Here is a 27233-nt window from a genome sequence, read left to right on the forward strand (position 1 = left end):
CCCCAGTTCAGTCCTCCCAGTGTCTAAACAGCCATGTGAGGCCTGTTTTGTTCTCCCAGTACCCCTTCAGCCACCTGACCAATATTCTCCTCTCCCTATGCCCCCGTCTCAGTGTCCGCTGCCCCAGTCTCTGTCTCCATGTCCTCCTGAGCCTTTGTCCCCATGCTCTGCAGAGCCATTTTGTCCCAGCCCTCTTCAGCCTCTTTGCCCTAGACCCAGGCCCTATAGTCCCGTTTCTAGCCCTGTCCCTGGCCACCTTACTTCCCCAGTTTTGCAGCCTTTCTCCCCTGTATCCCAGTATGCCAGCCCCTTTGTTCCCCAAGTTACTTCCTCTTCCCAGCCTCCTCTGTTCCGTTCTAGAATGTCCTGCCCTTTGGTGGAGGGTTCACTTGGTCTACCTACTGCTCTCCCTTTCTGTTTGTCTGCCTGTCTCCCTCTCTGCGTGTCTGCTAGTTTGTCTGCTAGTCTTTTAGTCCGTCTGTCTACCCCCCAGTCCTCCAGTCTACCTTCTGACTTTCTTTCCCGCCAGATGTGTGAGATCACCTGTTTGTCCGCTTGTCTGCCAGTGTGCCAGTTAATCTGTTTGTCTGTTGGTTTGTCTGAGTTGATGCCTGTCTGCTTGTCTATGTGCCTTTCTGCATGTCTGTCTGTGTGTTTGCCTACTTGTCTTTCAGTGTGATTCCGGTTGTATGGTTGTGCCTTCCGCTGTCTCTCCATGTCTGTCCTGTGTCTGTAGCCTGCAGTGTTTTTCTGGTTTCTTGTAGTCTTTCAGCTAGTTGTGTGATGCCTGTTGTGGATGTCTTTGTCCTTGTGTGTGTCTTCTTGATTGCTTGTGTGAGTGATTCCTATTCTCCGTCTTGTCTCTTTTCTGCCTGTTTCTCGTCACCTTTTCCTTGCTAGTGTCCTCTGTCCTCTCTGTTCTGTATTGGTCAGTCATCCCCAGCCCCTCTCCACCCTGCCTTAGCCCCCAGCCCCTGGCTCTTTGCTCCAGTCCAGTTATTTTCCGCCTTGCCCCCTCTGTCTTGCCCTGTCCCTCCAGTTCAGTCCTGGTCCCTCCGCCGGACCACTTCCCGTTTGTTGTTTTTGTGGGGCGTCTGGGGATCCGCCCCTTTGATGGGGGGTATTGTCAGGATCTGCCTTCTGTGTGTTGTTTTTGTTGTTCTTGGAACTTATTCTGAAGTTATGCTATGGTGTTCTTGAATCTTATTTTGAAGTGATGCTTTGTGTTTCCTGTTTTCCTTTGTAGTTGGTTCCTGCCTTGTCTCACCTTCCCTGATTTTTGGTTCTTTGTTTCACCTGTGTCTTGTTTTCCCCCAGCCAATCCTGTTGTTTATTTGATTTGAGTTCACCTGTGTCCTGTTAATCTTGTGCCTATTTAAGCCCTGTGTTTGGTTGTGTTCTGTGTTGGATTATTGTATTGTCACCTGAGTTCCTAGTCTGTTTTATGTTTGTTTGATGGTGTTGCTCTCCTGCAAACCTGTTTAAATAAACTTCCACTTGATTCTGACTTCCTCGCATTTGGGTCCTACTTGGAAACCACCTCCTGACATAAACATTTCAGACGACTAAAACTAAATGGGATTTCATTTAAAAGACTGACTAAAACTAAATCAAAATGATGCTGTAAAAATAGTGCCTGTCTCTATGTGGCCATGTTCCTTACCCTCCAGGATTGGCCCTCCTCCAGAGCCGCGCTCTGGGCCTCTTCTGGGTTGTCGATGACGCGGCCAGTCCTTCCAGAGAAGTCCATGGCCACTAGGGAGTTCTCAGACACACTCCGCTACAGGGACATGGGGCGGGGGTGGGGAGGTGGTGGGTGAGGGTGGGGGGGGGGGCAAAGAGGGCAGAGGTCAAACAAGCCAGACACACTCACTGGGGCATGACAAATCCTGTCTACCGGCGAGGGTCCCACTTCAGTCAATCCACAAATGCCCCTTCCGAAGAGAAACAGAAGCCTCCTCTTGGGATTTCTTGCCATATCTCCCGCTCATTTCAGCCAATTTGTTATGCTTTTTTGGTTGAATTCTGATTACTTCAAAAGGTGTGCATGTGATTTGTTTACTGTGATTATTTAACACATTAAGACCTGATGGGGCCTTCTAAATCAGTAGTTCTCACACCTTTTTGTAAATTGTGCAACACATTCAAGATTTTCTTTTTCCTTTTGTCTTTTTTTAAGCAGCATATCTACAAGCTCACTGTGAACTTGCATATCTGCTATTTTGGAATAGCCAACGCTAAAATCTAAAATGACAGATGCTTTCCCCGTTCAACGGATTCATAGAAAGAGTGCCTTTTACATGACTCTGCGAGTAACAGATAGAACTGTGCAATATAATAATTGAACTGCTATAAGAAAACCTTTGCTTGTGTATACTGTATACAACAATGCCTTTAGGGGAGCTGTTTATGGCTAAATCTAACAGCCACCATTGATTCATATCAGTGGTTTTCAACCAGTGGTCCGGGGACCACCAGTGGTCCTTGAGGCGGATCCAGGTGATCCCCATGCAGCTACATGATGGAGAGTTGGTAACCAAATGGACCCTTCTAGATCTTTAACTCTAGAGAGCGTAAAATGAAACCAAATTAACCTGCATTACTTAATTTACAAGAAGTCTACATACACAATTAGAGAATGTAGAATAATTGTTAATTTGATCAACGTTTGCCTGTTATCTCTCCTAATGGTACCAACATCAATACAGCATGGAATTGTGGACAAAATCCTATCCAACGACAACAACACATTCTAAGTTTTGCGTCTGAGCAGCTAAATGTCATCAAATGGTGGTCCGTGCCCGTGGCTCAAATGGTGGTCCGTGCCCGTGGCTCAAATGGTGGTCCGTGCCCGTGGCTCAAATGGTGGTCCGTGCCCGTGGCTCAAATGGTAGTCCGTGCCCGTGGCTCAAATGGTGGTCCGTGCCCGTGGCTCAAATGGTGGTCCGTGCCCGTGGCTGAAATGGTGGTCCGTGCCCGTGGCCTCAAATGGTGGTCCGTGCCCGTGGCTCAAATGGTGGTCCGTGCCCGTGGCTGAAATGGTGGTCCGTGCCCGTGGCTGAAATGGTGGTCCGTGCGCGTGGCTCAAATGGTGGTCCGTGCCCGTGGCTCAAATGGTGGTCCGTGCCCGTGGCTCAAATGGTGGTCCGTGCCCGTGGCTCAAATGGTGGTCCGTGCCCGTGGCTCAAATGCCGATTAAATAGTGGGCCTCAATATGAAACGGGTTTGAAAATCATTGATTTATTTATATGACAACCACATTTATTCAAGTCTGTTAATTTGTTAAGTGGCAATATAAACATTACATCTAGAACATTACATTTCCTAGTAATAATAGGATTCCTAGATGTCCATGAATCATTTTGATGTAAAGCTTTCTACAGGCCCTTACAACATGCTTTCTTACCAATGCTTAATGTTGTGCAGTGATCAACGTTATACACACACACAAACGCTTGTACAGCATGTTTGCGCTATAACGATTCACTTGTGTGTGTGTGTGTGTGTGTGTGTGTGTGTGTGTGTGTGTGTGTTTGTAAGTGTTTGCCTGAGAATTTTGTACATTTTTGTAGCATTACACAGGAACCAGACGTTATGTGTGAGTCGTACATTATGCTATAGAGCGCTGATTGATTTATTGATAGTTTTACTGTGCACCCTGACCCAAATCTGAGAACTATGCCAATCAACAAACAGCAGATCTGGAATATTATTTTAACCCCATTGCCACAGATCAAACCCAAGAGCAACAATATTGACCATGTTCACACAGCGGACATTTGGACATTACATCATACGCGCATTACGCGGGCGGGGTGAATTATGGTCAATGGTCATTTGGTAATAAATTTTGTTTAACAAAATCCCTTAAGGAAAATGCAGACAATCCAACCCACACAGACGCCAGACACCATACAATGGTGTCGCGCGGTAAAAGCAGCCCATCTGCAAGCACACAACACGATTTTCTACATGTTTTGATTATAATGACATGCCCAAGATAGGGACGCCAGCTTGAAAAGTGGTCAATAGATCAGCTGGGCCATGCCTGAATGGAGGCCATCTAACTGGGCTTATAGAATCTAGAAGGTGATTCATGGCAGAGATCCTTACCACAGGTGCAGAGAAATGTGAGAGAGGAGACTTCCTCTGCTGGGGAACCTTGTAGTTCTGATAAAGTAATATTCCATACTATGAAGACAAAGAGAAAGAAAAAGAGATATTGACATTAATGTATTCTTTATTGGCAACAAGGCGGCTGGCTGTTAGATCTAACTCACATATACTGACTATGGCAGCCATGATACACCATTAACTTGTATAACCGACAACTATAAAGCTGTGCAAACGGCCATAACTAGGACACATTGGAACAGTAACCATGGTTACACCATAACTATGTCAGCGTAGCATGTGTTGTGTAACCATGGTTACACCATAACTATGACAGCGCAACATGTGTAACCATGGTTACACCATAACTATGGCAGCATAACACGTGTATGAGGACATTTATAACCATGACAACTATGATTAATGCTATACTGTATGTATGCCCTCTATAATAACACCACAGTATGGTGAAGTACTACAGAATATTTGAGTGCCAATTCAACTCAGGAGTGTACAAAAGGATGGGTCAATTTTTACGCGCTCATTTTTAAATCTTCCATTATATCGCCGCACAATCCTTGTATATGTTAATATTTCATCTTTTTATGCTTTTAATAGATTTGTGCATTTTGAGCTGTCCTAAAGAGTGTTATTAGAGTGGTCTTGTACCTTCAGCAGTCTGAAGGCCGTCATCCAACAGGTCCGGCTCTGTTCGTCCTCGGCACACATCATCTTCAACTCCTTACAGTCGCTCCTCACCTTACTGGGCTGGACGACACACAACACAACCCTTAGTTTGGACACAAATTACTGATGGGTTCTTGATGGCATTTCGGCCTCGTTGCGCCAAGAACGTGTAGAGCGGTGGTTCCGAAATGGTGCGCATTTTCTGACAACCACACATTATTGAAAAATAAAATCAAGTTATGCAACTATACAAAAGGTTATCTACAGTATATATATATATATATATATATATATATATAGTATAACTACATTTTTCACACTCATTTCCCAATACAGAGGCACATTTTAATTGTTTTATGATCATTATTTGGTGTTAGTAAATGAAAAAAAAATGTTCACAATCACAGATACACAAAAGAGTGATAACGCAGACAGGAGGGGGTCTGAGGGACGACAAGACAAGGGTTTTCTGTACACAGGAAGACGACTTTGAAGTATGGCCGACGCTCACAGTGATGTGATGGATCCTCGTTGCACTTGGCATTTCAAAATGTCAAGTGTATGTACGGCGTCAAAGCAGATGGGAATAGAGCACCGTTTCTCAATGTCAGGTCTGGGGACCACTAGGGCTCCAAAAGGACCCCAACGTGTCTGTAACACCGAGAGCAAACATTTGTACACTCTGTGTTGCATTAAGGATGTTTGAGGATTTTACAGTGTAGATTGGGGTCCTAGAGACAGGGTATCGATGGGAGAGAGGTATCAAATGGGGTCTGTACCCTAATGTGCATGAAAAACTGGGGGTTCTTGAAATTAGAATCACTGGAATAGAGGGACTTTACGTCCGACCGCAAGTAGGCCTGTCACAATTACTACGCAATAACCTAATTGCAATTATTTGACATAATCACATTATTTTTGTATAATCGCCATAATTGTTTCCACATTTAATTTTCTTTTTTTAAATTATTCTTCTTTTATTATACATTTAAGTCATATCTGCCCTGTGCCAATTTTTGTTTACGAAGCCTAAAAGGCAAACAGAAATCTCTTTATGTTTCAATGTTCAATGACAAAAACAAAATGTCATTGTTAATTGCAATGATTAGTATGACAATTAATCATTTAGTTTAGTTTAGTGTAGTTTATTCGCACAATAAAAACAGTACAAAAAAACATCAATAAAAGAGAAATAATGTGTGCAGGTGAGAAAAGAAACCCATGGAGGGCTTATATGTGGTTCTCACCAAAGATAATATACAAATAGTAGACAAAGTAATCAAACATAGGTATGGAAAATCATTAATTAATTCATCAATAAAAGTAATTTCATGGTGGTGCTGACTCCTGAGTGACAGCCCTAGCCATAAGAAGCATGTGAGGCTCGCCCTGTGACCTACAGAATCCTTGAATAACCCCGTCCCCATGAATAAATTCATTCATATCTCCATGGTTACACAACAGAGCCCTCCAACAAAGCTTCTAACCCCATCCTGCACTGTCACGCCTGCTGAAATATTGTGTGTGTGTGTGTGTGTGTGTGTGTGTGTGTGTGTGTGTGTGTGTGTGTGTGTGTGTGTGTGTGTGTATAAACACCACAATATATAAACCAGAGCTTTGGGGCAGCAGTCTAAGCACTGGTTCACAAACACTGGGTTGGGACCCATTTGTGGGTCACGTCACGGACACATTTGAATGGTTAATATTTTTTTTTTAAATATGTGACAGCCTGTGGCTGTATGTATTATTATTATTGTGTCCGTCTTATTATGAGTTTCCTTGGACATGTTATCGTTTGGCAATTGTCCTCCGCAGAAGATGTCTGTCGTGGGCCACCGTCCTGTGGGTGTGACATAGGCCTGATCACCCGATGTTCCCCACTGGCCAGGCGGTCACGTGACTTCGCTGTCTTCCTGGAGTGTGGGCTTTATAAACGCAGTCTGTGGCAACAGCTATGGTAGCTCTCCCTGCAGCCGATGCCATGTTTCTTTATGTTTAGCCACTTTTCATTAGTTTGTGTTTCTGTTCAGTTCTTCTTTGTTTGTGCCTGTGAGAGAGGACGTCCGTGTGTGGTAGGTTTAAGTTGTAGTTCTGTCCTTGTATGTTTGCCAGGGTTTTGAGTTAGGATTAGCTTTGTTATTATCTTTTCTTTTGTTAGTCCGTTGTCCTAACTCCTGTCATTGTAAGTAACTATTCACATTCTGCCTTTGTAAATATTCTGATACCCATTATATATTCTGAGCCATGTAGATATATATTTCATTAATTCTGAGCCATATACCTATTTATTCTGTCATTCTGTCATGAGCAACGCGTGTACATAACTATTTAAGTGCTTATAGTATTAAATACTTTTACATAAGTGACATCAGTCTCGTCCTTCCAACTGTTATGGGCCAAATTTGCCCCTAGACCAAGAGTGGTCCATAACAATGAAAGAAAGAAAAACAAATCCAACTTTTTCATAAATAAAAAAAGGTCAAACATTTTTCAGAAGATTGTCTTGTACGGTCTGAATGTGTTAAGATCAGTCAATCAATACGATACTGCTACCAAATTACACCTTTATTTATTAATTTATATTTTTCTTTTTTCCTTTTAAATGCATGTATACCGTTAAAGGAGCATTCAGTGATTTGGGTGATTTGGACAACCACCCGGTCCGCCCGGTAACACAATGTGCACATGCACACGCTCTACAGTGGGGGGGAAGTGCAACAGGCCAACAGCATGTGCCCCCACTCGATCATGATTGGAGGAAGGCCCCTCTCATCCTGATTGGATGAAGGCTTTGCCACCCGCCACCAAAACTGAAACTAGGGTTTTTTGACCCCAGGGGCTCACTGGGGACAGGGAGGGTCAGCACACTCTATGGTAGGGAGGATTATCCCAAAAAAATGAAAAAATAAGTGATATTTGAATGAAGTGATATCACTGAATGCTCCTTTAACTGCCTTGTGTATTCAATGTGCAATAGAAATATAAACATCTCATGTGGCCGTGTGACCATTGTAGGGTATGTTATATAAAAATAAACCATTTAAAGGGGAATTCCACTCAATATTTTACTATGTGATTAATATACCTTAGAGCTGTTGGTCTGCAGGTCTGAATAAATCATTAACATGGTGAAGCACATCTTGATGACATTCCCCTTTGTATAAAATAATCAAAATTGGCATAAATGGCACATCTACAATTGTGACCCTGCTGGTCAGCAATTTTGGCTATTTTTTCAAGCTTCTTTTGTACGACAAAGTATAAATAATAATAAACAGGGCAAAAGTGCTAGACCAGACTAATCGATTTAGTTGATAACTTAAAAACTATTATTTGAATGTTTTTACATTGATTCTTTCATGTTATAAACATCAAAGAACGACTGCCAATTTAATTAGCTTATTTAACTAATTCAAAAAAAAAAGTTAACTGACTGAATAATGGCTAAGAAAATAAGTGCCAGTTGCAGCCCTGGGGCAGTGTGACTACGTGCATGTGTGTGCATGTGGCAGCAGGGTGTGTTAAGGGTGGGTTCGTTTTAGCAGGCCAGATTCTCTGTCCCCATCCCGGCTTATCCCACTGGGCTTATCCCAGATCTGCTGCTGACCCACCAGGGATAACCCCCGGGGTGGGACACACAGTGCTTAATGTCTATTCGGACCCCTGGCGAGTGGTCTTAACCCTTTGCCCTCTGACACACACACACACACACACACACTAGAGACCACTTGATAATTTTCCTTGTATCTGATTATGACCGAAACGTGAGCCAATCTTGCGAGCAAAGCCGCCTTACCCCCCCCCCCCCCCCCCGTGCACATGATGATGTAGCACAGTGATTCTCAACCTTTTTCCATTTGGAGCCCAAGCTTGATATGCATTAGGTCAGTGGTGCTCAGCCTTTTCTGGATCAGGGCCCTAACTTGAAAATCTCAAAAGTGTTCACAGCCCAGCTATTTTTTAAAGTACATGAACCTGTGGACTTAGCGCCCTCTACCAATATTGACGTCAGGCGGTGCTCTATATCGCAATATTTCTGACCAAATATCGTATGCGATGATATAAAATATAATACTGTGATGACACACACACACACACACACACACACACACACACACACACACACACACACACACACACACACACACACACACACACACACACACACACACACACACACACACACACACACACACACACACACACACACACACACACACACACACACACACCTTGTAGATTCACGTAGTTTAGCACAAAAACACTACAATATGTAGTGTTTTACCGTTGAGGATTTCAGGATCAATCAGTTATTGATGAGGCAAATAGTCAAAAACGCTTATTTCAAGGTGGTGGTGGTTGTGCTTCCATACATAATGTCATGGGGAGAAGTACTGTACATACAGTAGATCTGTTCTGATCGTCACATTCAGGGATCAGAACATAATTAAACTCAACATAAGAGAGAAGCCGTTTGTGTCCAGGCTGTACCCAAAACCAGGTATAAGCCATTAAGCCTGACTCTTGTAATTATGAAAATGTCATTGTCAAAGGCAATGGTGAACACCATGAGAATACAAGATGTCATTCTACTACAATTCCTCATCATTACCTTGATACAGAACTGGTAGTCAGTAGGGGCGTTGTGAAGTTTCTTTCCTGTGATAACTGTGAAGACGTTGCTGTCCTCCAGGTCTACCAGCAACTGTAGATGCCTCGGTTCCTGAACCACGGTAAGAGAGAGGTTGTTCCGGAGCAAGGAGGGAGAGAGAGTGGAGACGAGGATTTCATTAAATAAATAAGCAAAAGTGGTTGCGTATCAACAATGGGTTTTCTCATTTCTGGATTTTGGTGCTAGACCCAAAATCCAGTACACCTATCAAAAATAGGAATTTTAAAAAAAAACCAAAAAAGGTAGCACATGCAAAATGACAAAGTACTCACATTTCCACGTATTCTTATTGGCACACACCAATACACGCTTACGTGTTTCGACTATGAGCCTTCAGAGAAGTGTCCCGATTTTGGGATTGTCATTAGAGGCGAAATAAAATAAAAATAGACGAACCCAACCTACACGTGTTTCAATGAGCTTGTAGATTGACTATTTTAACAGTATGATATAACATTTATTTAACATGTGACTAGAGCGGTGCCCATTGGGCACTGGCCTACTTGGAACGATGCAAGTTAGAAATTAATGCCCCACCCAGTTATTATGTCTGTGTCCCTTTTATGCCCATATATGGAGTTATTTGTCAGGCATGCCCAAATATGGTGTGTCAGAACATATTGTGATGTCAGAACAGGCCAGCTCTATATATGGAGATCTAGGGCCTCTGTCCAGAGTCTGGGGAGAGGCCTTTTGTGGCGGTTCTGGACAACCGTGGGTCCGACCGACTCAAGGCACCCGGGCACAGCACTCCCTGTGGTGGTGTGGAACGTGTGTGGCAAATTTGAAGACGGTGGGGCGAACGGTTCTCGAGTTACATGGATTCGCACACGCACACGATAATCTGATAATTTGGCGACCCCCCGAGGGGTCGCGACCCATGGGTTGAGAACCCCTGCTGTAATGGACTGGAAATGCCCAACATTGTTGCAAATTGCCATCGTTAGGCAGCGGTTTCTGTTTTGTGTGACGTCACACAAGAGCTCGATCAGCAAAAGAGTGCAGGAGAGGAGAGTTAAGGCCTATTCAAGGTCTATTAGTCCAGTTGTCAGGTGATGAGGTGACCACCGCTATCACCGAAAACTACAACATGACGTCACTGAGCCACAGTGAAGAGAAAACCACCGCTCTCCCCAGCACTCGGTGGTCACCGAGACTCGCTCCGGGCAATGTGATTGATCTAGAAGTTGTTATGTTGTGCTGGCTATAGTAAACTTTATAATAGTTGCAATGAGAGTACAGCTCGCAAAAAAAATACCACGGAGCATAGCCGGGCAGCGCAACTCCTCGGGACACAGGATAGCACTGCCCGGCTTTTATTTGCGCCGTGGTGATTTTGCGAGCGGAGCTCCCGACGTAAAAACAAACTCCCGAAACAGAGCAGCGGCCAGCGGGAGAACGAACAAGATTGGCCATGGAGGGTAGGAGATATGAGCAGATTGAGCACGGTGATAGACTATGAGCACCTTCATCATGGAGGGTAGGAGATATGAGCAGATTGAGCACGGTGATAGACTATGAGCACCTTCATCAAAACCACCATTCTGGTGAATTCACCGAAAACTCAACTATGAATAGGCCTTTAGGGGGAGGGAACGTGACGTGGGAGGGAGGGCGCAGGTTGAATGAGATTGGGAGGAAGATGGGGGAGAGCTCGAACAGCGAGAGAGAGAGGAAGAATAGGGAGGGAGAAAGGGTGTGTGTGTGTGTGTGTGTGTGTGTGTGTGTGTGTGTGTGTGTGTGTGTGTGTGTGTGTGTGTGTGTGTGTACGTGTGTGTGTGTGTGTGTGTGTGTGTGTGTGTGTGTGTGTGTGTGTGTGTGTGTGTTGCTTTGCGATGCATTGTCAGCGCAATAATCCGGCAACGCTGGGAAAAGCGCATATACAAAAAATCATGTGAAATATTTAACGTAAGTAAGAGTCTATGTTAAGCTAAAATCTTACAGTACCTTGGATGTTCCCTTGGTCGAGTAGTACAGTCCAGAACGTCGCAAGAACATGAAGAGCTTCTTCCAGGACTTGCGTCCTGGCTCCTTCATGTACATATAGCCCTGGATCTCTGGACAGCTGCTGGAGTTCAGAAAGTTCTACAAAAATAAATTCACATACAAATGCAGAGTGAATTCAGCTGTCCAGTGAAAACCTTGCCATATTAGTTTTTCTAAACTTTGGCGAAAATAGAAGCCAATCTACACGCTCACAACGCAGCACGTTGTGAGACATTGTGAGCTGAGAAGGTTGGCTACTTTCAGCGAAGAGATCTGATGTGTAGGGGGGGAAAGGAGTGGACCAACTATAGAGCCTTGGGGGCGACCCTGGTCAACGTACTGTATAGCGTTGAAGTGGTTAACAGGTTCTAAAGTCACACGGAAGCCGTGCGTGTAACCGTAAATGTGCACACACGCATGCATGCGATACGAGAGCGCATTTTCACTGGAATCAAGCACCTCACCTCACCTGTAAGAGCTGTGACTGTGGGATGGAGCCGTCAGAATCCTGACACCAAGCTACCATCTGCTCTGGAAAAAAGTTCTGGAAAGAGAGAACACAGAGCGGAGAGGATGAGAAACCATTCTGATAAAAGCACAGAATGCCAACCTTTTGTGCAGAGCGCACGTGCGTGTGCGCGCGTGTGTGTACGTGTGTGTGTGTGTGTGTGTGTGTGTGTGTGTGTGTGTGTGTGTGTGTGTGTGTGTGTGCGTGTGTGTGTGCGCACACACTGGGCAATGCATGTGAGTGATGTTCACAACATGGACCCGGAGACCAAGAGAGAAAGAGCAGTGAAAGTAAGAGATAGGAAGAGAAAATGTGTTATAGAGAGAGAGAGAGAGAGCGCAGTGGGGAGGGGGGGTAGAGAGGGAGAGAGAGAGAGAGAGACAAAAGGAGGGAGAGAGAGAGAGAAAGAGAGAGAGAGAGAGAGAGAGAGAGACAAAAGGAGGGAGGGAGAGAGAGAGAGAGAGAGAGAGAGAGAGAGAGAGAGAGAGAGAGAGAGAGAGAGAGAGAGAGAGAGAGAGAGAGACAAAAGGAGGGGAGGGAGAGAGAGAGAGAGAGAGAGAGAGAGAGAGAGAGACAAAAGGAGGGAGGGAGAGAGAGAGGAGAGAAAGATCGAGAGAGAGAGAGAGGGAGGGAGAGAGAGAGAGAGAGAGAGAGAGAGAGAGAGAGACAGAAGGAGGGTGGGGAGAGAGAGAGAGAGAAAGATCGAGAGAAAGAGAGAGGGAGGGGAGAGAGAGAGAGAGACAAAAGGAGGGATGAGAGAGAGAGAAAGATGGAGAGAAAGAGAGAGGGAGGGAGAGCGAGAGAGAGAAAGATCGAGAGAAAGAGAGAGGGAGGGAGAGAGAGAGAGAGAAAGATGGAGAGAAAGAGAGAGGGAGGGAGAGAGAGAGAGAGAAAGAGAGAAGAGAGAGGGAGGGAGAGCGAGAGAGAGAGACAAAAGAAGGGAGGGAGAGAGAGAGAGAGAGAAGAGAGAGGGAGGGAGAGCGAGAGCACTCGGGTGCTGGAAAAGAGAGATGCAGCATGATCTCACCCGCTGATGTAATCCCCTTTAGCGAGCCGCTGGAGGAGCAGAGCTACTCTCAGCATGATTGACAGAGTGTGGCCGGCGCTCCGGTGTTTTACTGTGCTCATTACCACAGAGCTGAGGTCACTCGCTGGCTCCGAATCACCTTGGCAATAACGGGGATGTATGGCGTACCGTAACAGGACAAGCCCTGCACACTGCTGCTGCCGGCTGCACTGTGCTGTGCTGTGCTAACCTATGCATTGCTACACAGCGTAATGCTGTCATTATCAGAGTTGCCAGGTTGGCTTATTTTAAGCGACTTTTGTTTTTCTGTAAAGTTGCTAGTAAATATTGGTAGTTGCGGGATGCCCGTTTTGTTTCTAAAGCGCAGTTTCTTATTTAGAATAAAAGCAGACAGATACAGACTAAACAAAACACAACAAAACATCAGTCGCCAACATGTCATGCCCTAATAGTGTATCATACGGTATGGACCTGTACTATCTAATGTCTTGGGTTGCGAGCATGTAGGTCTGCTATTGTCAAATAGGATAGTTGAAGTGCTCATATTAGGACCACATATTAGGACCACAGTGGAATCACATCCCCAGGAGTTAAAAATAATATTCAATCAACGTTAGTCGCTTCTTTTGGCTTGTTTTCATAGACCCGATTTCTTATTTCTCTCGCAAACTCTGGCAACACTGTTCATTATGCAACCAACCACCTTAGCGTAAGACTCCACAGAGCGCTGGCCTGTAGTTGTTGCGCTCTCATTATTGCCGATCGACGACACAGTTATGATTGCCGCTCTGTGGATTCGCCTATGGCACGCTCTCCGCTAATGCTAATGATGAATCGGTGTGTGTGATGCTTTGCGGTGGTCGGCTCGTGATAACGTTGCTCATGCTAAGTAATGTGGTTCTGAAAATGTCACAAAAGCCACCTTAGGATACACTGCAGTGTACATAGAAAAGCCATTAAGAGGAGCGAGTGTTTTGTGTGCATGCGTGCGTGCTCGTATTACTATACTTGTGGGGGCCAAATGTCCTAAAATGTTGACGTCTTCTACACAAGTATAGTAAAATAACTGCGTGCATGTGTGACGGGCCATGCACTGGTGTGCCAACCTCAGGCCGGAGGTCATTGTGGGTGTGTTCACTGCGTTGGAGGAGAAACTCACCAGGGGGTTCCTGAAGAATTCATATTTGGCATAATTCTTCCTGAAGAGGAGTTTACTGTCGCTGCTCATGGAGGCCTGCACCTGAACCACCATCTCATGGTCCTCCAGACACCTCTCTGTACACACACACACACACACACACACACACACACACACACACACACACACACAGACAGACACAGACACACACACACACACACACACACACACACACACACACACACACACTCACACACACACACACACACAACACACACACACACACACACACACACACACACACACAATTAGCATCCTTCATTAGCATGACTATTAGCATCCTTCATTAGCATGACTAGACTTCACTAGAGTATTGTTATCTATTGCATTCTAGGCCAATACAGTGATGCAGAAGAAAATGAAACACAAACACACCCATTAACTGTCTTAAAAGATCTACATAATGTAGATGAAGCGATGGACAATAGGGGGCGAGAAATTAAGCAGAGGGTGGAGAGAAAGAGAGAGAGAGAGAGAGAGGGGTGGGAGGGAGGGAGGGAGAGAGACAGACACACATACACCCACACACAGAACACAAGGTCTGACAAAGCATTTCAGAGGATGATGTCATGTGTTTAGGCCATTTGCTGCACAGCAAAATACAGAGTGTCAATTGAACTCTTTTTGTTTCAGAAGAGACACTCAGGATGTGTGCCGTGTGAGAGCATCGCACAGCGCGCGCACGCACGCACGCACACGCACGCGCACACACACACACACACACACACACACCTTGGGGGGGGGGGGGCATAAAATGGTTAAATATGGAGATAGCTTCTGCCTGACAGTGATTGGTGTGTGCGTGTGCACATGTGTGTGTATTCTCCCTCCGTTTAGAGTGCATCTCGATAGTCGGTGCAGCTGATTAGGAACTGATTGAAGGATGTTCTAGTTCCACATTAGCACTCTGGTACATGTACAATTGCACATACACACAATCATGAAATGATGGCAACTGGGATTTAGCCGTAATTCCTCCTTCCAGATTAACTGGCACAGTCACCGTTTTATTGAGGGCGAATGTGCACACAACACAAGGGGCGTGCACGCACACAGACACACAGAGACACATATCTCACTGGAACAGTAGTCAGATGCATACTGACTGCATGGAAAAGGCTGTGTGTGCGTGTATGTGCGTGCGTGCGTGTGTGCGTGCGAGTGTGCGCGCGAGTGTGCGTGAGTCTCTGTGTGTGCGTGCGTGCGTGGGTGGGTGTGTCCTGGCTGCTAGCAGGGGAAATTCCTGTGGAGGGATGAGGGGGGAAAATGATTGGCTCAGAAGCCTAGGGGCTCGTCTGATGGAGAGCTGTGATTGGTCCCTCCCCGCTCTGGTATGACGCTGAAGTCCAGGCCTGCTCCGCCCTTCCCCCCTCACTCCCTACCTTCCCTCAGTCTCTCTCCCTCCATCCCCCCTCCCCTCTCTTCCTCCTCCTCTCCTCACCTCACATTCCATCCCTCCAGTGCACTTTTTTTCCCCCCCCTTTTTTTCCAGAGACGACGTTCAAGCTCGCAGTAGAGTACAAAGCGATCTTTGACTCTAAAAATAAGACTCGGGAGGAAAGCCTCCTTGCCGAGGACAAAGACAGACGTGCAACAGCAAAAAAAAGAAAAAGAAAGAAGACAAATTACAAAAAAAAGCTTCAAAGAGAACAGAGGTGAAGCACGAGCCGCCTCTTTTTTCTCTCATGTGAGTGGAACATGGAACCCCCCCCCCCCCCCCCCCCCATCCCTACCAAGTCATATAGAAGACGTACAACCACTAGAGCCATGCTCCAGTGAGCATACACACCGAGTTACACACGAAGAGTGTCCCAAGTCCCACCCGCACTGTGGCACACAAAGGAGGTATAGACATGTACACACACACGCAAAATAGCACACCAAAGACCCGTAGACATCACACACACACACACATAAGCGCGCACACCTGTATGTGCACGGACGTGCATTCACAACCACGCGGAACATACCCTACGTCCATCCCCGCGAAAACTACGACACTTGCAAAACAACAGGTACATACATACAATGTATGTACCTGTCCGTATCATGTACAATCCAGGCACACATACATGCATTCCATGACACACATCGTTTCCATATTTTCAAATGGAAATAGATCTACAAGCTCAAAACGCGTCGCGATATGGCGCATTTTGAGCACGATGTGACGTGTTTTGAGCTTGTATATTTTAAGACATTACATTATGTTAAGTCATTTCCGTTAGATACAGTATATTGTTTTTGTTGTTCAACGTTGTTAATTATTTGTGTGAGAATGAATCAACTAAAATGCATAACCATGACAGCCCTAGTCCGTACCTACCGAGACCAAGGAGAGGGTGATGCTCCACCAACGTCCAGCTGTTGTCGTCCAGACAGTGGCTTTTATAGACCAGCAACTGGCAGACATCGCGGGCCGTCATGTCAGCTGGGATCTCCACCACCTTGCCCGCCCCATCCTCGCTCCACACCTTTACGATCTGGAAAACGCACACAAGAACAAAACGGAGCGTGGTTAAGCGCTCGGCGTCGGAAAGGACTACTGTGCTGCTTGGTGATGACGATACACAATAGGATTAGTGCCGAAGAGTATACAAATGGAACCAAATGGTTCCGTCCACAAGTCCCTTTGGTTGAACTTGTACTCTCTTTGGAGTTCAATTACAGCAACACTAAGGATGTAACTGTACTCAATATGTTCAGTATACGTATGTGTCAAAGTTTATCTTTTGTGGGCTTTTGTGGTCACGAGAATTGTCAGAGGTGGATTAAAAACTAAAAACTAAAAGAAACAGGTCAGAAATTCAAATCCACAAAATGAGACAAATGAGGTTGCCATTACCTCCACCTCGAAATCCTTTGTCATGTCCATGGGATGAGAGCGACCCCGAAACTCTCATTTACATTATCACTACAGCACAACAAAATAAAAGAAACGCGAGAGATGCTTCCGAAAATCTTTTGTGCAAGTTCCAGCCTTTTGTCCACGGCTCTAGCTGTCCATGAGCACACACGCACACAACAAACATCCACCAGCAACTGGACTGGTCTGTGTCCGCACAGGAGTGCACACACATAAGCCTGTGCACGAGTACCGATGCGCACGCGTGCGCACGCTCACACATTATAAAAACTAACACTATCCATGTACTCTCGTTTCCTCTTGAACATGCCTCTATAAATATCATTGTTGGGAGCAGCAAGTGGGTATAGTTTACAGTTGAGGTACCTCCCATTGTTTGCGCCATTTTGAGCCGTTTCGGCGAAGTGCCCAGAGCAACGTTTGGATTGTGTGTAATTTCGCTTCCTCAGGCCCATGCTGAGAGCCTCTACTCAAATAGCCACAGTTCAGCTGCTTCGCACCAGATCAGAGCAGATATACCAGGTGAACATACCTGAGATACAGTACACACGCATACAACAGCACACACACGCAAGCAGACTACCCTCTTGGAAACTCAATATGGTACACGATAAATTAACACTTAATTACATACAGTATGAATACACAGTTCATACAAATATGAACATGCTTGAGTACGAGTAAAGCTAGACATCAGAAAAGTGAACGCAAGCTACAAATACAGCAAATGTGCCTGTGTGTGCCTGTCTGTGTGTGTGTGTGTGTGTGTGTGTGTCTCTGTCTGTCTGTCTGTCTGTCTGTCTGTCTGTCTGTCTGTGCCTGCACGCGCGCGCGTGCGTGCGTGCGTGCGTGCGTGTCTGTGTGTCTGTGTATGCACACCCACACTCCAATATCCTGTGCCCACAGCAGGAAATTTGCTTAAAATTCGGTTGCCTTGTGCTTTCGCACAAAGCAACCACAGATGCACTGCTGAAAATGACATGAAACAAGGCACAAAAAGCAGAGGGGGGCACAGAGAATGAGGGCGGGCAATGCCACAGCTACATGGAATTGCAAGAAACACAAAACTACGCCAACAACAGTGGCCTAACATTACAAAAGAAACGGAATCACCACCACCGCGACACAGGACTCCATGCAACAAGAAACGTAGTCACAGATCTCTCTCTCCCTGCCCTGTAAAGCTAATCCTTTCTGACTTGCCCCTTCCCAAAAAGTCAATTTTCCAACACAACATTTCTTCACAAAGTTTAGACATGTCAAGATTGAACAAAAGAAAAAGCTCAAAGCTTTATAGTAACAGTAACAGCTATGGACACACGCACAATCACATGCACATACAGACAGACACGGCTCGCTGCGTTAAATGGAGAAACAAACAGTCAAGAGTCTTACCTCCACAGCCTGAAAGAGGCAACAGTCTGGAGAGCAGGATGGCATTTTCTCACTGAGACCCTGTCCAGTGACACAGGGAGACAGAGCGAGAGAGGGAGGGAGCGAGCGAGCGAGCGAGAGGAAAGGACAGGAAGTCAGGAAGAGAGGGAGGGACAAAAATTGCCAAGGAGAATGCAAGAGAGGTAGAGGGAGAGCGAGAGAGAGAGAGAGAGACAGCCTGCCCCTTCTTCTTGTGCTGGGCAGGATAAAGGCTGAGCCGCGAGTGGTGTGAGGCAGCGATCCTCTCTCTCCACCTCTCCCTCGCTCCCCCCTCTCCTCTCCTCTCCTCCGAGGCTCAGTCGGTGGATTAGCCCAGTGAGAAGCCGCTACCTGTCACGTACTCCATCTCCTATCACTCCCCCCCCCCCCTCCTTCCCGGGCCACGAGGATTACGTTGCCAAAAACGTTGCCATTGGATGACGTTACAGTAGACACCTTACCGAAAAAGCCCTCTCTCTCTCTCTCATACAGTACGAACACGCCCATAGTCACAGTCACACCAGACACACAGGGATAAAAGAGCCAGCTCAGGCACCAAACTACTAAGCCAATCAGTGGAAACACACACACACACGCGCGCACACACACACACACACACACACACACACACACACACGACAGTGTTGCCGATTGTCATTATGCATTGTGTTCACATTTTAGAGCTCCCTCATGGTTTCAATTCTCTCTCTCTCTCTCTCTCTCTCGTGAAAAAGTAACCCCTGTCTGTTCGTTCCCCACCACTCCTCCATTTCTCCCCGCCTCTCTTCTCTCCTTCTCTATGTTGCTCCTCAGCTGTATGTGAAATACTAGGAGGCGGTGTGTGTGTGTGTGTGTGTGTGTGTGTGTGTGTGTGTGTGTGTGTGCTGCTGGGGCAACATGTGTGTGCTGGGGCAACATGTGTGTGCTGGGGCAACATGTGTGTGCTGGGGCAACATGTGTGCCAGATAATGGCTTATCATTTCAGGTTACAGCAAAACAAGTTTTAAATCTAACCTGAAAACACACTTTTTCAGTCTGGCTTTTAATACAGTGTGAATTTTAGTGTTTATTGTTGTTCATTGTTTTGTTATTGTTGTTGTTATTTTGTTTGCTTGTATTACATGTTTTGTTATTGCACTGTGATAGACTACGGTCTACCTATTCTGGAAAGCACTTTGGGTCAACTGCTGTTGTTTTTAAATGTGCTATATTCCATTTGGACTCTCAGGGTGAAACTTGTACTTTGCTGCACGACACTGTAATACAGCCACTTTCAACCTGGTGTCCCTATTTTGGTGAGAATGTACAAAACAAATGAATGTAAAAAGCGAATGCGTCTCATGGGGCCATTTTCGCGTGCCAAGCATATCACTCTGGGTTTTATTTTGACGGTTAGAGGTTCTCCTCTATGTCAGGGCTGGACGTTGGGAAGTTGAAGTATTTCCCCCCCCGTCCCCCCTCCTTGCTGAGCCGTTCAGTTCCATCTGAAACCACGGATCACGTGTCAGACATAAGGACTTACAGGGGGGCTGGGGGCGGCATAGAGGTGGAGGAGGGGGCTATAAGAGGCAAGGGCATTGCTCAGCGTTTCTGCCCTGCCTCAGGGGAGAGGTGTGTGTGTGTGTGTGTGTGTGTGTGTGTGTGTGTGTGTGTGTGTGTGTGTGTGTGTGTGTGTGTGTGTGTGTGTGTGTGTGTGTGTGTATGTGTGTGTGAGTGTTTGAGAGAGAGAGAGAGAGAGAGGGGGGGGGGGGCTGAAAGAGGGAGAATAGGGGCAGGAAAGAAAAAGGTAGAGGGGAAAAGAGTGGGAGGGAGGAACAAGAATGAAACAAAGGCAAAAGAGAGAGAGAACTAAGGAGGAATGTCAGTAATGTAATACTGAGTCATAATCAGGCTCATGTGTGGGACGGCCAACCCAGCTGGCCCCTAATACAGTCTGCATGAGAAATGTCAACCAAAAACGCAACGCACGCACTACATGCAAACTATACTACACTACACGCAAGCTGAGGAATCAGAAATGTAAACTATGCTAACCATCTCCAGCCCGTGAGGTTTTTGGTGGTCGACTCCGACGGTCTCACAGAGAGTTTTAACACCATCTGGTAAGAAATGTAGCACCGCTGTGTGCACAGCGGCGATGCGTGCACGACACGTGCACGCACACACACTCGCACGTATCCTGTACGTAGCCAACACGTGAGGGAGTGAAACAATGGTGTGAGCAATGGGTGGAAGGTGCGTGACGTTTGTGTGATCTCCTAGCACTCCACTCATCACATGGAGTCAGCAGGCCACTTCCTTCCTTCCTTCCTCACTGTGTATCCTCACATCATAAAATATTACTGTCTTTCTTTCTTTCTTTCTCTCACCCCCTCTCTCTCTCTTTTCCCCATCCCCCCACTACTATTGTCTCGTTCTATAGGATGGGGTAAGGGGGGGGGGGGGGGGTTATTGGTCCCCTGTGCTGCTTACAGTAATCAATGCTGGGGGAAATAGATTATCTCCATTTCTCTCTCTCCTCCACACACACACACCAGCAATTGGATTGCAATGTCATGAAGAAATAGCCGCTTGCACACACACATAAACACAGAGCACGCAGAGGGTCAGAGGTCACACAGTAATCTGCGTGGGGTCAGGCCCATTTGACCAAAAAGGTTTACGGACGCCTAAACCAATCAGGACACACACACACACACACACACACACACACACACACACACACACACACACACACACACACACACACACACACACACACACACACACACACACACACACACACACACACACACACACACACACACACACACACACACACACACACACACACACACACACACACACACACACACACACACACACACACACACACACACACCTGAGAGGGTACAAATGGCACCAAATGAACCCGTAAGTTCCATTTGCACCCGCTGTGGCTCAAGAGGTAGAGCAGGTCGTCCAATGATCCATGGGTCAGCGGTTCGAATCCCGGCTCCTCCTGGCTACATGTCGAAGTGTCCTTGGGCAAGACACTGAACCCCAAATTGCTCCCGATGTGCTGGTTGGTACCTTGCATGGCTTCCGCCGCAATCGGTGTATGAATGTGTGTGTGAATGGGTGAATGTAATGCACAATCTATGTAAAGCGCCTTGGATAAAGGCGCTATATAAATGCACCATTTACCCGCTCAGCGTTACATGAACACTCAGGGGTTTACTGTGCACTTGCGCAGGCACATACAGTTGGAGGCCATCGATATTGTCCTTTTCTTTTTGCTGAGGTTTGCGTGATCTGCGCAAAAGGACAGTTAACCCATTTTGGGCGGGAACCCCTTTTGGTGTTTTAAACATTGTTATAATTTAGCTATTGAAAAATAGCTGATCTACAAGCTCATAGCGCGCCACCGAGTGGCGCGCTACGAGCTTGTAGGTCTGCTATTTTTGAAAAATCGTGAAAATATTTATTTCAGAAAACTGGAGGATTTAGAAGGATTTTTTTAAATTTTGAGGTCAGGCCTAAATGGGTCAAATGATAAGGGACAATATCGGTGGCACCCAACTGTACGACCAATTGCATGGTTTTAAGCGAATGCAGCTCTTTTCCTAAGTAGTATTCTCAGAGATGACTGTGTGAAGGGAGGCAAAGTGTCAGAACCAGACTCTGCACAAAATAATTATGAGCTGGAAAAGAAAGCATACGCAATTACAGGATGAATAGGACAGAGGAGAGGAGAAGACAAACGAAATGTTTGAAAAGCGTCTTTCCGATAACGAGGTTAGATAATTGGATAGGTTAGATAATTGGATAATTGGAAGGTGTCGACTGTCGACCACGTCCCCGGTTCAATTCCGGCTGGAGACGTGTGTTGCGTGTCTCGACCGCTCTCCGCCACTGCTCAATTTCCTGTTTCTCTTTAATGTTGTGTCTGAAAAAAGGAAGAAAAAGCAAACCTTTTAGGGAAAAAAGGGGCATTTTGAGAAGTCCCCCCTGGCGTGAGTGTTCCAGAGCATGTCAGAGCTCCCTGACAGCAGAGGCCTGGTCACACTTTGTCACGAGCCTGGCTGTTCCCCTTCCCAGCAGCCAAAAGGCCCTGCCAGAGGAGCTCACGCTGGGCTCCACCTCACGGAGCATCGATGCTCATCCTGTGGGCTGGGGCACACTGGTGGCCCCCAAATAATTTGCAAAACACTACGATTTTATATTATTAAAGGAATAATGTAAATAAATAACTAAATAAATCATAGGGATACCAATATGTTACTTCCATTGATCCAAGCCGGACACAATCGAGTGAGTGATTGATTGACCATTCAACTAAACATGCTCTGAAAATGCACGCAGTCCACCCATTTTACCACTTAACATGGCAGCCTATATGTAGGGTTAAAACCTTCACAAACGTTTGTTGTGAATGATTAGATGAACCAGGACAGGAAACTGACTTTTACACTTGCATGGCAGAGTGGGGAAAGTCCCACCAGTGCCCCCTAGAGTCTGTGTTGCTTGTTGCACCCAACCAGACCAAAGTGGTTTGGCTTCCCTTTAGAGCCCCACAATCTCACATGTTCCTGTTCTATTAGATGTTTTTAATGGTGTGTTGTTTCTTTTGCTTTTATTCATTTGCTGTAGCACTTTGAGATTCTGATTTCTGACGAATATAAAGTGCGTTATAAATAAAATCCATTATTATTATTATTATTATTACTAGTGCAGCTCAAAAAAAAAAAAAAAAAATCACACCCGTGTGAACCGAGTGGTGCAAGGTCTTATATAGCCTGATCAGCTGTGGTCTGACGTAATGTCAGTGACCATAGTAACCATGCTCATTGTTTTGGGTCCCACGTACAGGTACACACACGTACAGGTACACACATACATAGACACATACAGACAAAGCTGGTTGTTGGAGTGGTTTGCACCACTCAAAAAAAAGTTTAGCATTAGTGGCAGAAATAAAATTACACTCATGGAAGAAGGGGCTAATTAGAGAGAAGGCCATGATGTCATCAAAAACATTAGGGCAGGCTTTCTTAAAAGTGGGTGCCTTGATGCAAACCTTCAGAATACTTTAATTTAATATTTGGAATACTCTTTACTGGGTTAAATGCCAAGTAGCACAATGATTTAATCTGTATGGAAACTGATACTCTCTCAAGTTTTCCTTGTGACATACTCTATCTTAGGGGGAAGGTCTTAAAGGAGCATTCAGTGATTTGGGTGATTTGGAAACCCCCCCCCGGTCCGCCCCGGTAACAAGATGTGCACATACACACGCTCTACAGTGGGGGAACGTGCAACAGGCCAACAGCACGTGCACCAAGGCCCGCCCCCACTCGATCATGATTGGAGGAAGGCCCCTCTCATCCTGATTGGATGAAGGCTGGGACCTCTAGCCAAAAACTAAACCTAAGATTTTTTGACCCCAGGGGTTAACTGGGGACAGGGAGGAACTCCTTATATGGTCTGCAGACTCTACAGTAGGGAGGATTATCAAAAACAAAAAAAAGTGAATTAAGTGAAATCACTGAATATACCTTTAAAGATGGTGCCGTGATTTTTGTACTTTTTCTGTGTTGTATGTGTCTATGGAGTTAACATTACTCTAATAGACCCCCAGGTGTTTTGTATGTGTCTATGGAGTTAACATTACTCTAATAGACCCCCAGGTGTTTTGTATGTGTCTATGGAGTTAACATTACTCTAATAAACCCCCAGGTGTTTTGTATGCTTCTATGGAGTTAACATTACTCTAATAGACCCCCAGGTGTTTTGTATGCTTCTATGGAGTTAACATTACTCTAATAGACCCCCAGGTGTTTTGTATGTGTCTATGGAGTTAACATTACTCTAATAGACCCCCAGGTGTTTTGTATGTGTCTATGGAGTTAACATTACTCTAATAGACCCCCAGGTGTTTTGTATGCGTCTATGGAGTTAACATTACTCTAATAGACCCCCAGGTGTTTTGTATGCGTCTATGGAGTTAACATTACTCTAATAGACCCCCAGGTGTTTTGTATGTGTCTATGGAGTTAACATTACTCTAATAGACCCCCAGGTGTTTTGTATGTGTCTATGGAGTTAACATTACTCTAATAGACCCCCAGGTGTTTTGTATGTGTCTATGGAGTTAACATTACTCTAATAGACCCCCAGGTGTTTTGTATGTGTCTATGGAGTTAACATTACTCTAATAGACCCCCAGGTGTTTTGTATGTGTCTATGGAGTTAACATTACTCTAATAGACCCCCAGGTGTGATCAGATTCAGCGAGTGCATAATCTGGCAACGGCATGAGACGCGGTACTGCCGGGGGGAGGACCGGCAGCTGCCGGAGTAGGTGGATGGAATATGACAGCTCCGTTCCGCTGCTCTGTCGGTCCGTTCGGCAGCCGCGCGCTCCAGCCGCCGCGACTGCCGGTAAACTGCCGGTTACAGCCGTGGCGCTGGCGGGGGGAGGGGAGGCATGTGCCGGGCGATTATGTCACTCCACTGCCGTTCCATCTCGTGGCTGCCGCTTCGCGCAGCAACTTCCGGTAACAGCCGCGGCGCTGCCAGGAGAAGGGGCGGCAGCTGCCGGGGAAACTGGGGGGATTATGACACTCGACTGCCGCTCGCTTTGGTCCGTCATGCGTTGCGTCGTGCTTGCGGTTATGGTTAGGGTAAGGGTTTGGGGTAGAGTGTCGGACTGATGCCGCCAGGAAACACTACCGACTGCCGCGGCAGATGCCGCTGCCGGAAAATGCATTCGCTCTCTCTCGGTGTGATTATAATATTCAAATATGTCTTCCCTGTGTATACAAAAGGCCCAACTGAAATACACCACTTTAGTGACATCATAATCCTGAGGAGCTATATAAATGCACTATTTACCATTTAAGGTTCATCTTGTGAGCAAAGTGGATATTTTGCCCTGTGAGTGGCAGTGGAAGGAACGTTTTTCAAATCGACAAAACATAAATCGGTGGTCTAGGACTCTCCGAAACCGGGGTTGGACCCCAAAATTGTGGCATCAGTAGAGCTCTACATTTAACTACCCCGTCTATTTAGCGCTATAGGCTTCTTTCATGTGTGCGAGTTAACCGTCTGTCTGGCTAGGTTGAAGCTAGTGGCTGCTCAGACGGAGCTCATTGGCTATGCATGCAGACATGCCAAACTCAATTTCACCTCACTGGAGGCCCACCACACACACACCCCACTGGAGGCCCACCACAAAGCCTTGCACAGTGGATCACCTCTTCACCTCTCCACAACCTGACAGTGCACACACACACACACACACACACACACACACACACACACACACACACACCCCCCCCCCCCCCCCCCCCCCACCCCTGCTGAAGGCCCACAGAAAAACAAATACTCATTTGTTTCATGGGAGGACGTGAAATAATTATTGATAACAGTAGGGGTTTGATAAGGTTAAACTTATAGGAATAAGTTGTGGGGACCCTGCTTGTTGTATGTGCACACAAGTGTGTTTTGGTTCGTTACAAACAAAAGACCAAAAATAAACATTAATTATTTTTGCACCAGGTTCGTATTATATACGGACCCCGCCACAAGGGGACGCTAGGCGACCTTATTAGCCAGGGACCCCAGTATACTCTGTGTATATAATGGTTGAGCAGCTTTTAACATTGGTCCAGTTGCTATGGCAAATTGGCAACGCGCCAGTGTCACCACCAGCTATGGGACGCAAAATCTGATTACCATTTTCCTCGATTACAAGCAGGATTTTCAAACCTCCATAAGTCGGAATCCAGGAGAGCTGTCCTTGGTGGATCTTCTGCCAAAGTATTAATGAATGAATTAATGAATTTAATTGAATTCAATTCATTCATTCATTCGGTATAGTTGCAAATTGTAAACTTAAAATTACATGTTACACTGGAATATTACATATGGAATATTATATTGCATACACATTGAATGCGGCTTGACGCCGAAACGTGTCCGTGTTTGCTGTGTTTGTCTGTGCGCTTTAATATGAATTAAAACTACCAGAAGGAACGTTGGAGTGCTTTCCATCGAAATAAGTAGTAAAGTGTGCCGCTTGGGATATTATTTACATTATGAAGAGAGGATATATACAAAAAATATATAATTTTGAGCGATGGAAATAAGCGAATTAGCACAACACCCCATAGCCCCATTCAATTCCCATTCAATTCAATGCAATTCATTTAGGGCTTATGGTAGGGGAAATAGCCAATAAGGAGCTTTTGCACAAAATAACACCGGACCTCTTTGGTGGGGACGTAACAACTACAAAGAAAGGTAAGAAAGCCTTTTAGTATGGAATTCTCCTTTAAGGATGAATTCCCGCTGACATCATTGTCTGGGTTATCTTTTTTAAATGGTTCTCGGGGGAGCCTCGCCCTGAAAGAAAGCTATATGTGTGCCAATGTGAATGACACTTTTGACAGGCCTAAAATATAGCATGCTGAAAGCAGCCATTGTCGATTATTATAGGCATAGGGAATCCCTGCATAATGAACATAAAAATGTATGTGGCACACATTAAACATTATATCTCTGCTGTCTGGAATTAACCACCAAACTCCAAAATGTAAATTTTTCAGGAAATGAAATAACAAGTGGAGTTAGGAGTTTTTATAGATAGATAGATAGATAGATAGATAGATAGATAGATAGATAGATAGATAGATAGATAGATAGATAGATAGATAGATAGATAGATAGATAGATAGATAGATACACAGCACAGTGTGCTAAAAGGGGGAGGGGCAGTGC

The 27233-nt window shown here is 45.6% G+C and overlaps 1 protein-coding gene across 2 annotated transcripts in view; it reads right to left on the reverse strand.

Annotated features, from left to right (window-relative positions):
* Positions 1 to 27233, reverse strand: part of LOC306938787 (growth factor receptor-bound protein 10-like) — a 74777-nt gene that overhangs the window by 12298 nt on the left and 35246 nt on the right. Inside the window, exons 6-14 of one of the 2 annotated variants that reach the window (XM_079523100.1) lie at positions 18453 to 18512; positions 16518 to 16674; positions 14153 to 14268; positions 11928 to 12002; positions 11420 to 11557; positions 9413 to 9523; positions 4783 to 4881; positions 4114 to 4191; positions 1664 to 1780 (exon numbers count right to left, since the gene is read on the reverse strand). In XM_079523100.1, coding sequence (XP_079379226.1) covers positions 1664 to 1780; positions 4114 to 4191; positions 4783 to 4881; positions 9413 to 9523; positions 11420 to 11557; positions 11928 to 12002; positions 14153 to 14268; positions 16518 to 16674; positions 18453 to 18512 — 951 coding nt within the window. The remainder of the gene's footprint in view (positions 1 to 1663; positions 1781 to 4113; positions 4192 to 4782; positions 4882 to 9412; positions 9524 to 11419; positions 11558 to 11927; positions 12003 to 14152; positions 14269 to 16517; positions 16675 to 18452; positions 18513 to 27233) is intronic. The other variant, XM_079523101.1, reaches the window with a different exon arrangement.

The sequence above is a fragment of the Electrona antarctica genome (assembly GCF_951216825.1).
Source record: "Electrona antarctica genome assembly, chromosome: 15".
In the NCBI taxonomy this organism is placed as follows: domain Eukaryota; kingdom Metazoa; phylum Chordata; class Actinopteri; order Myctophiformes; family Myctophidae; genus Electrona; species Electrona antarctica.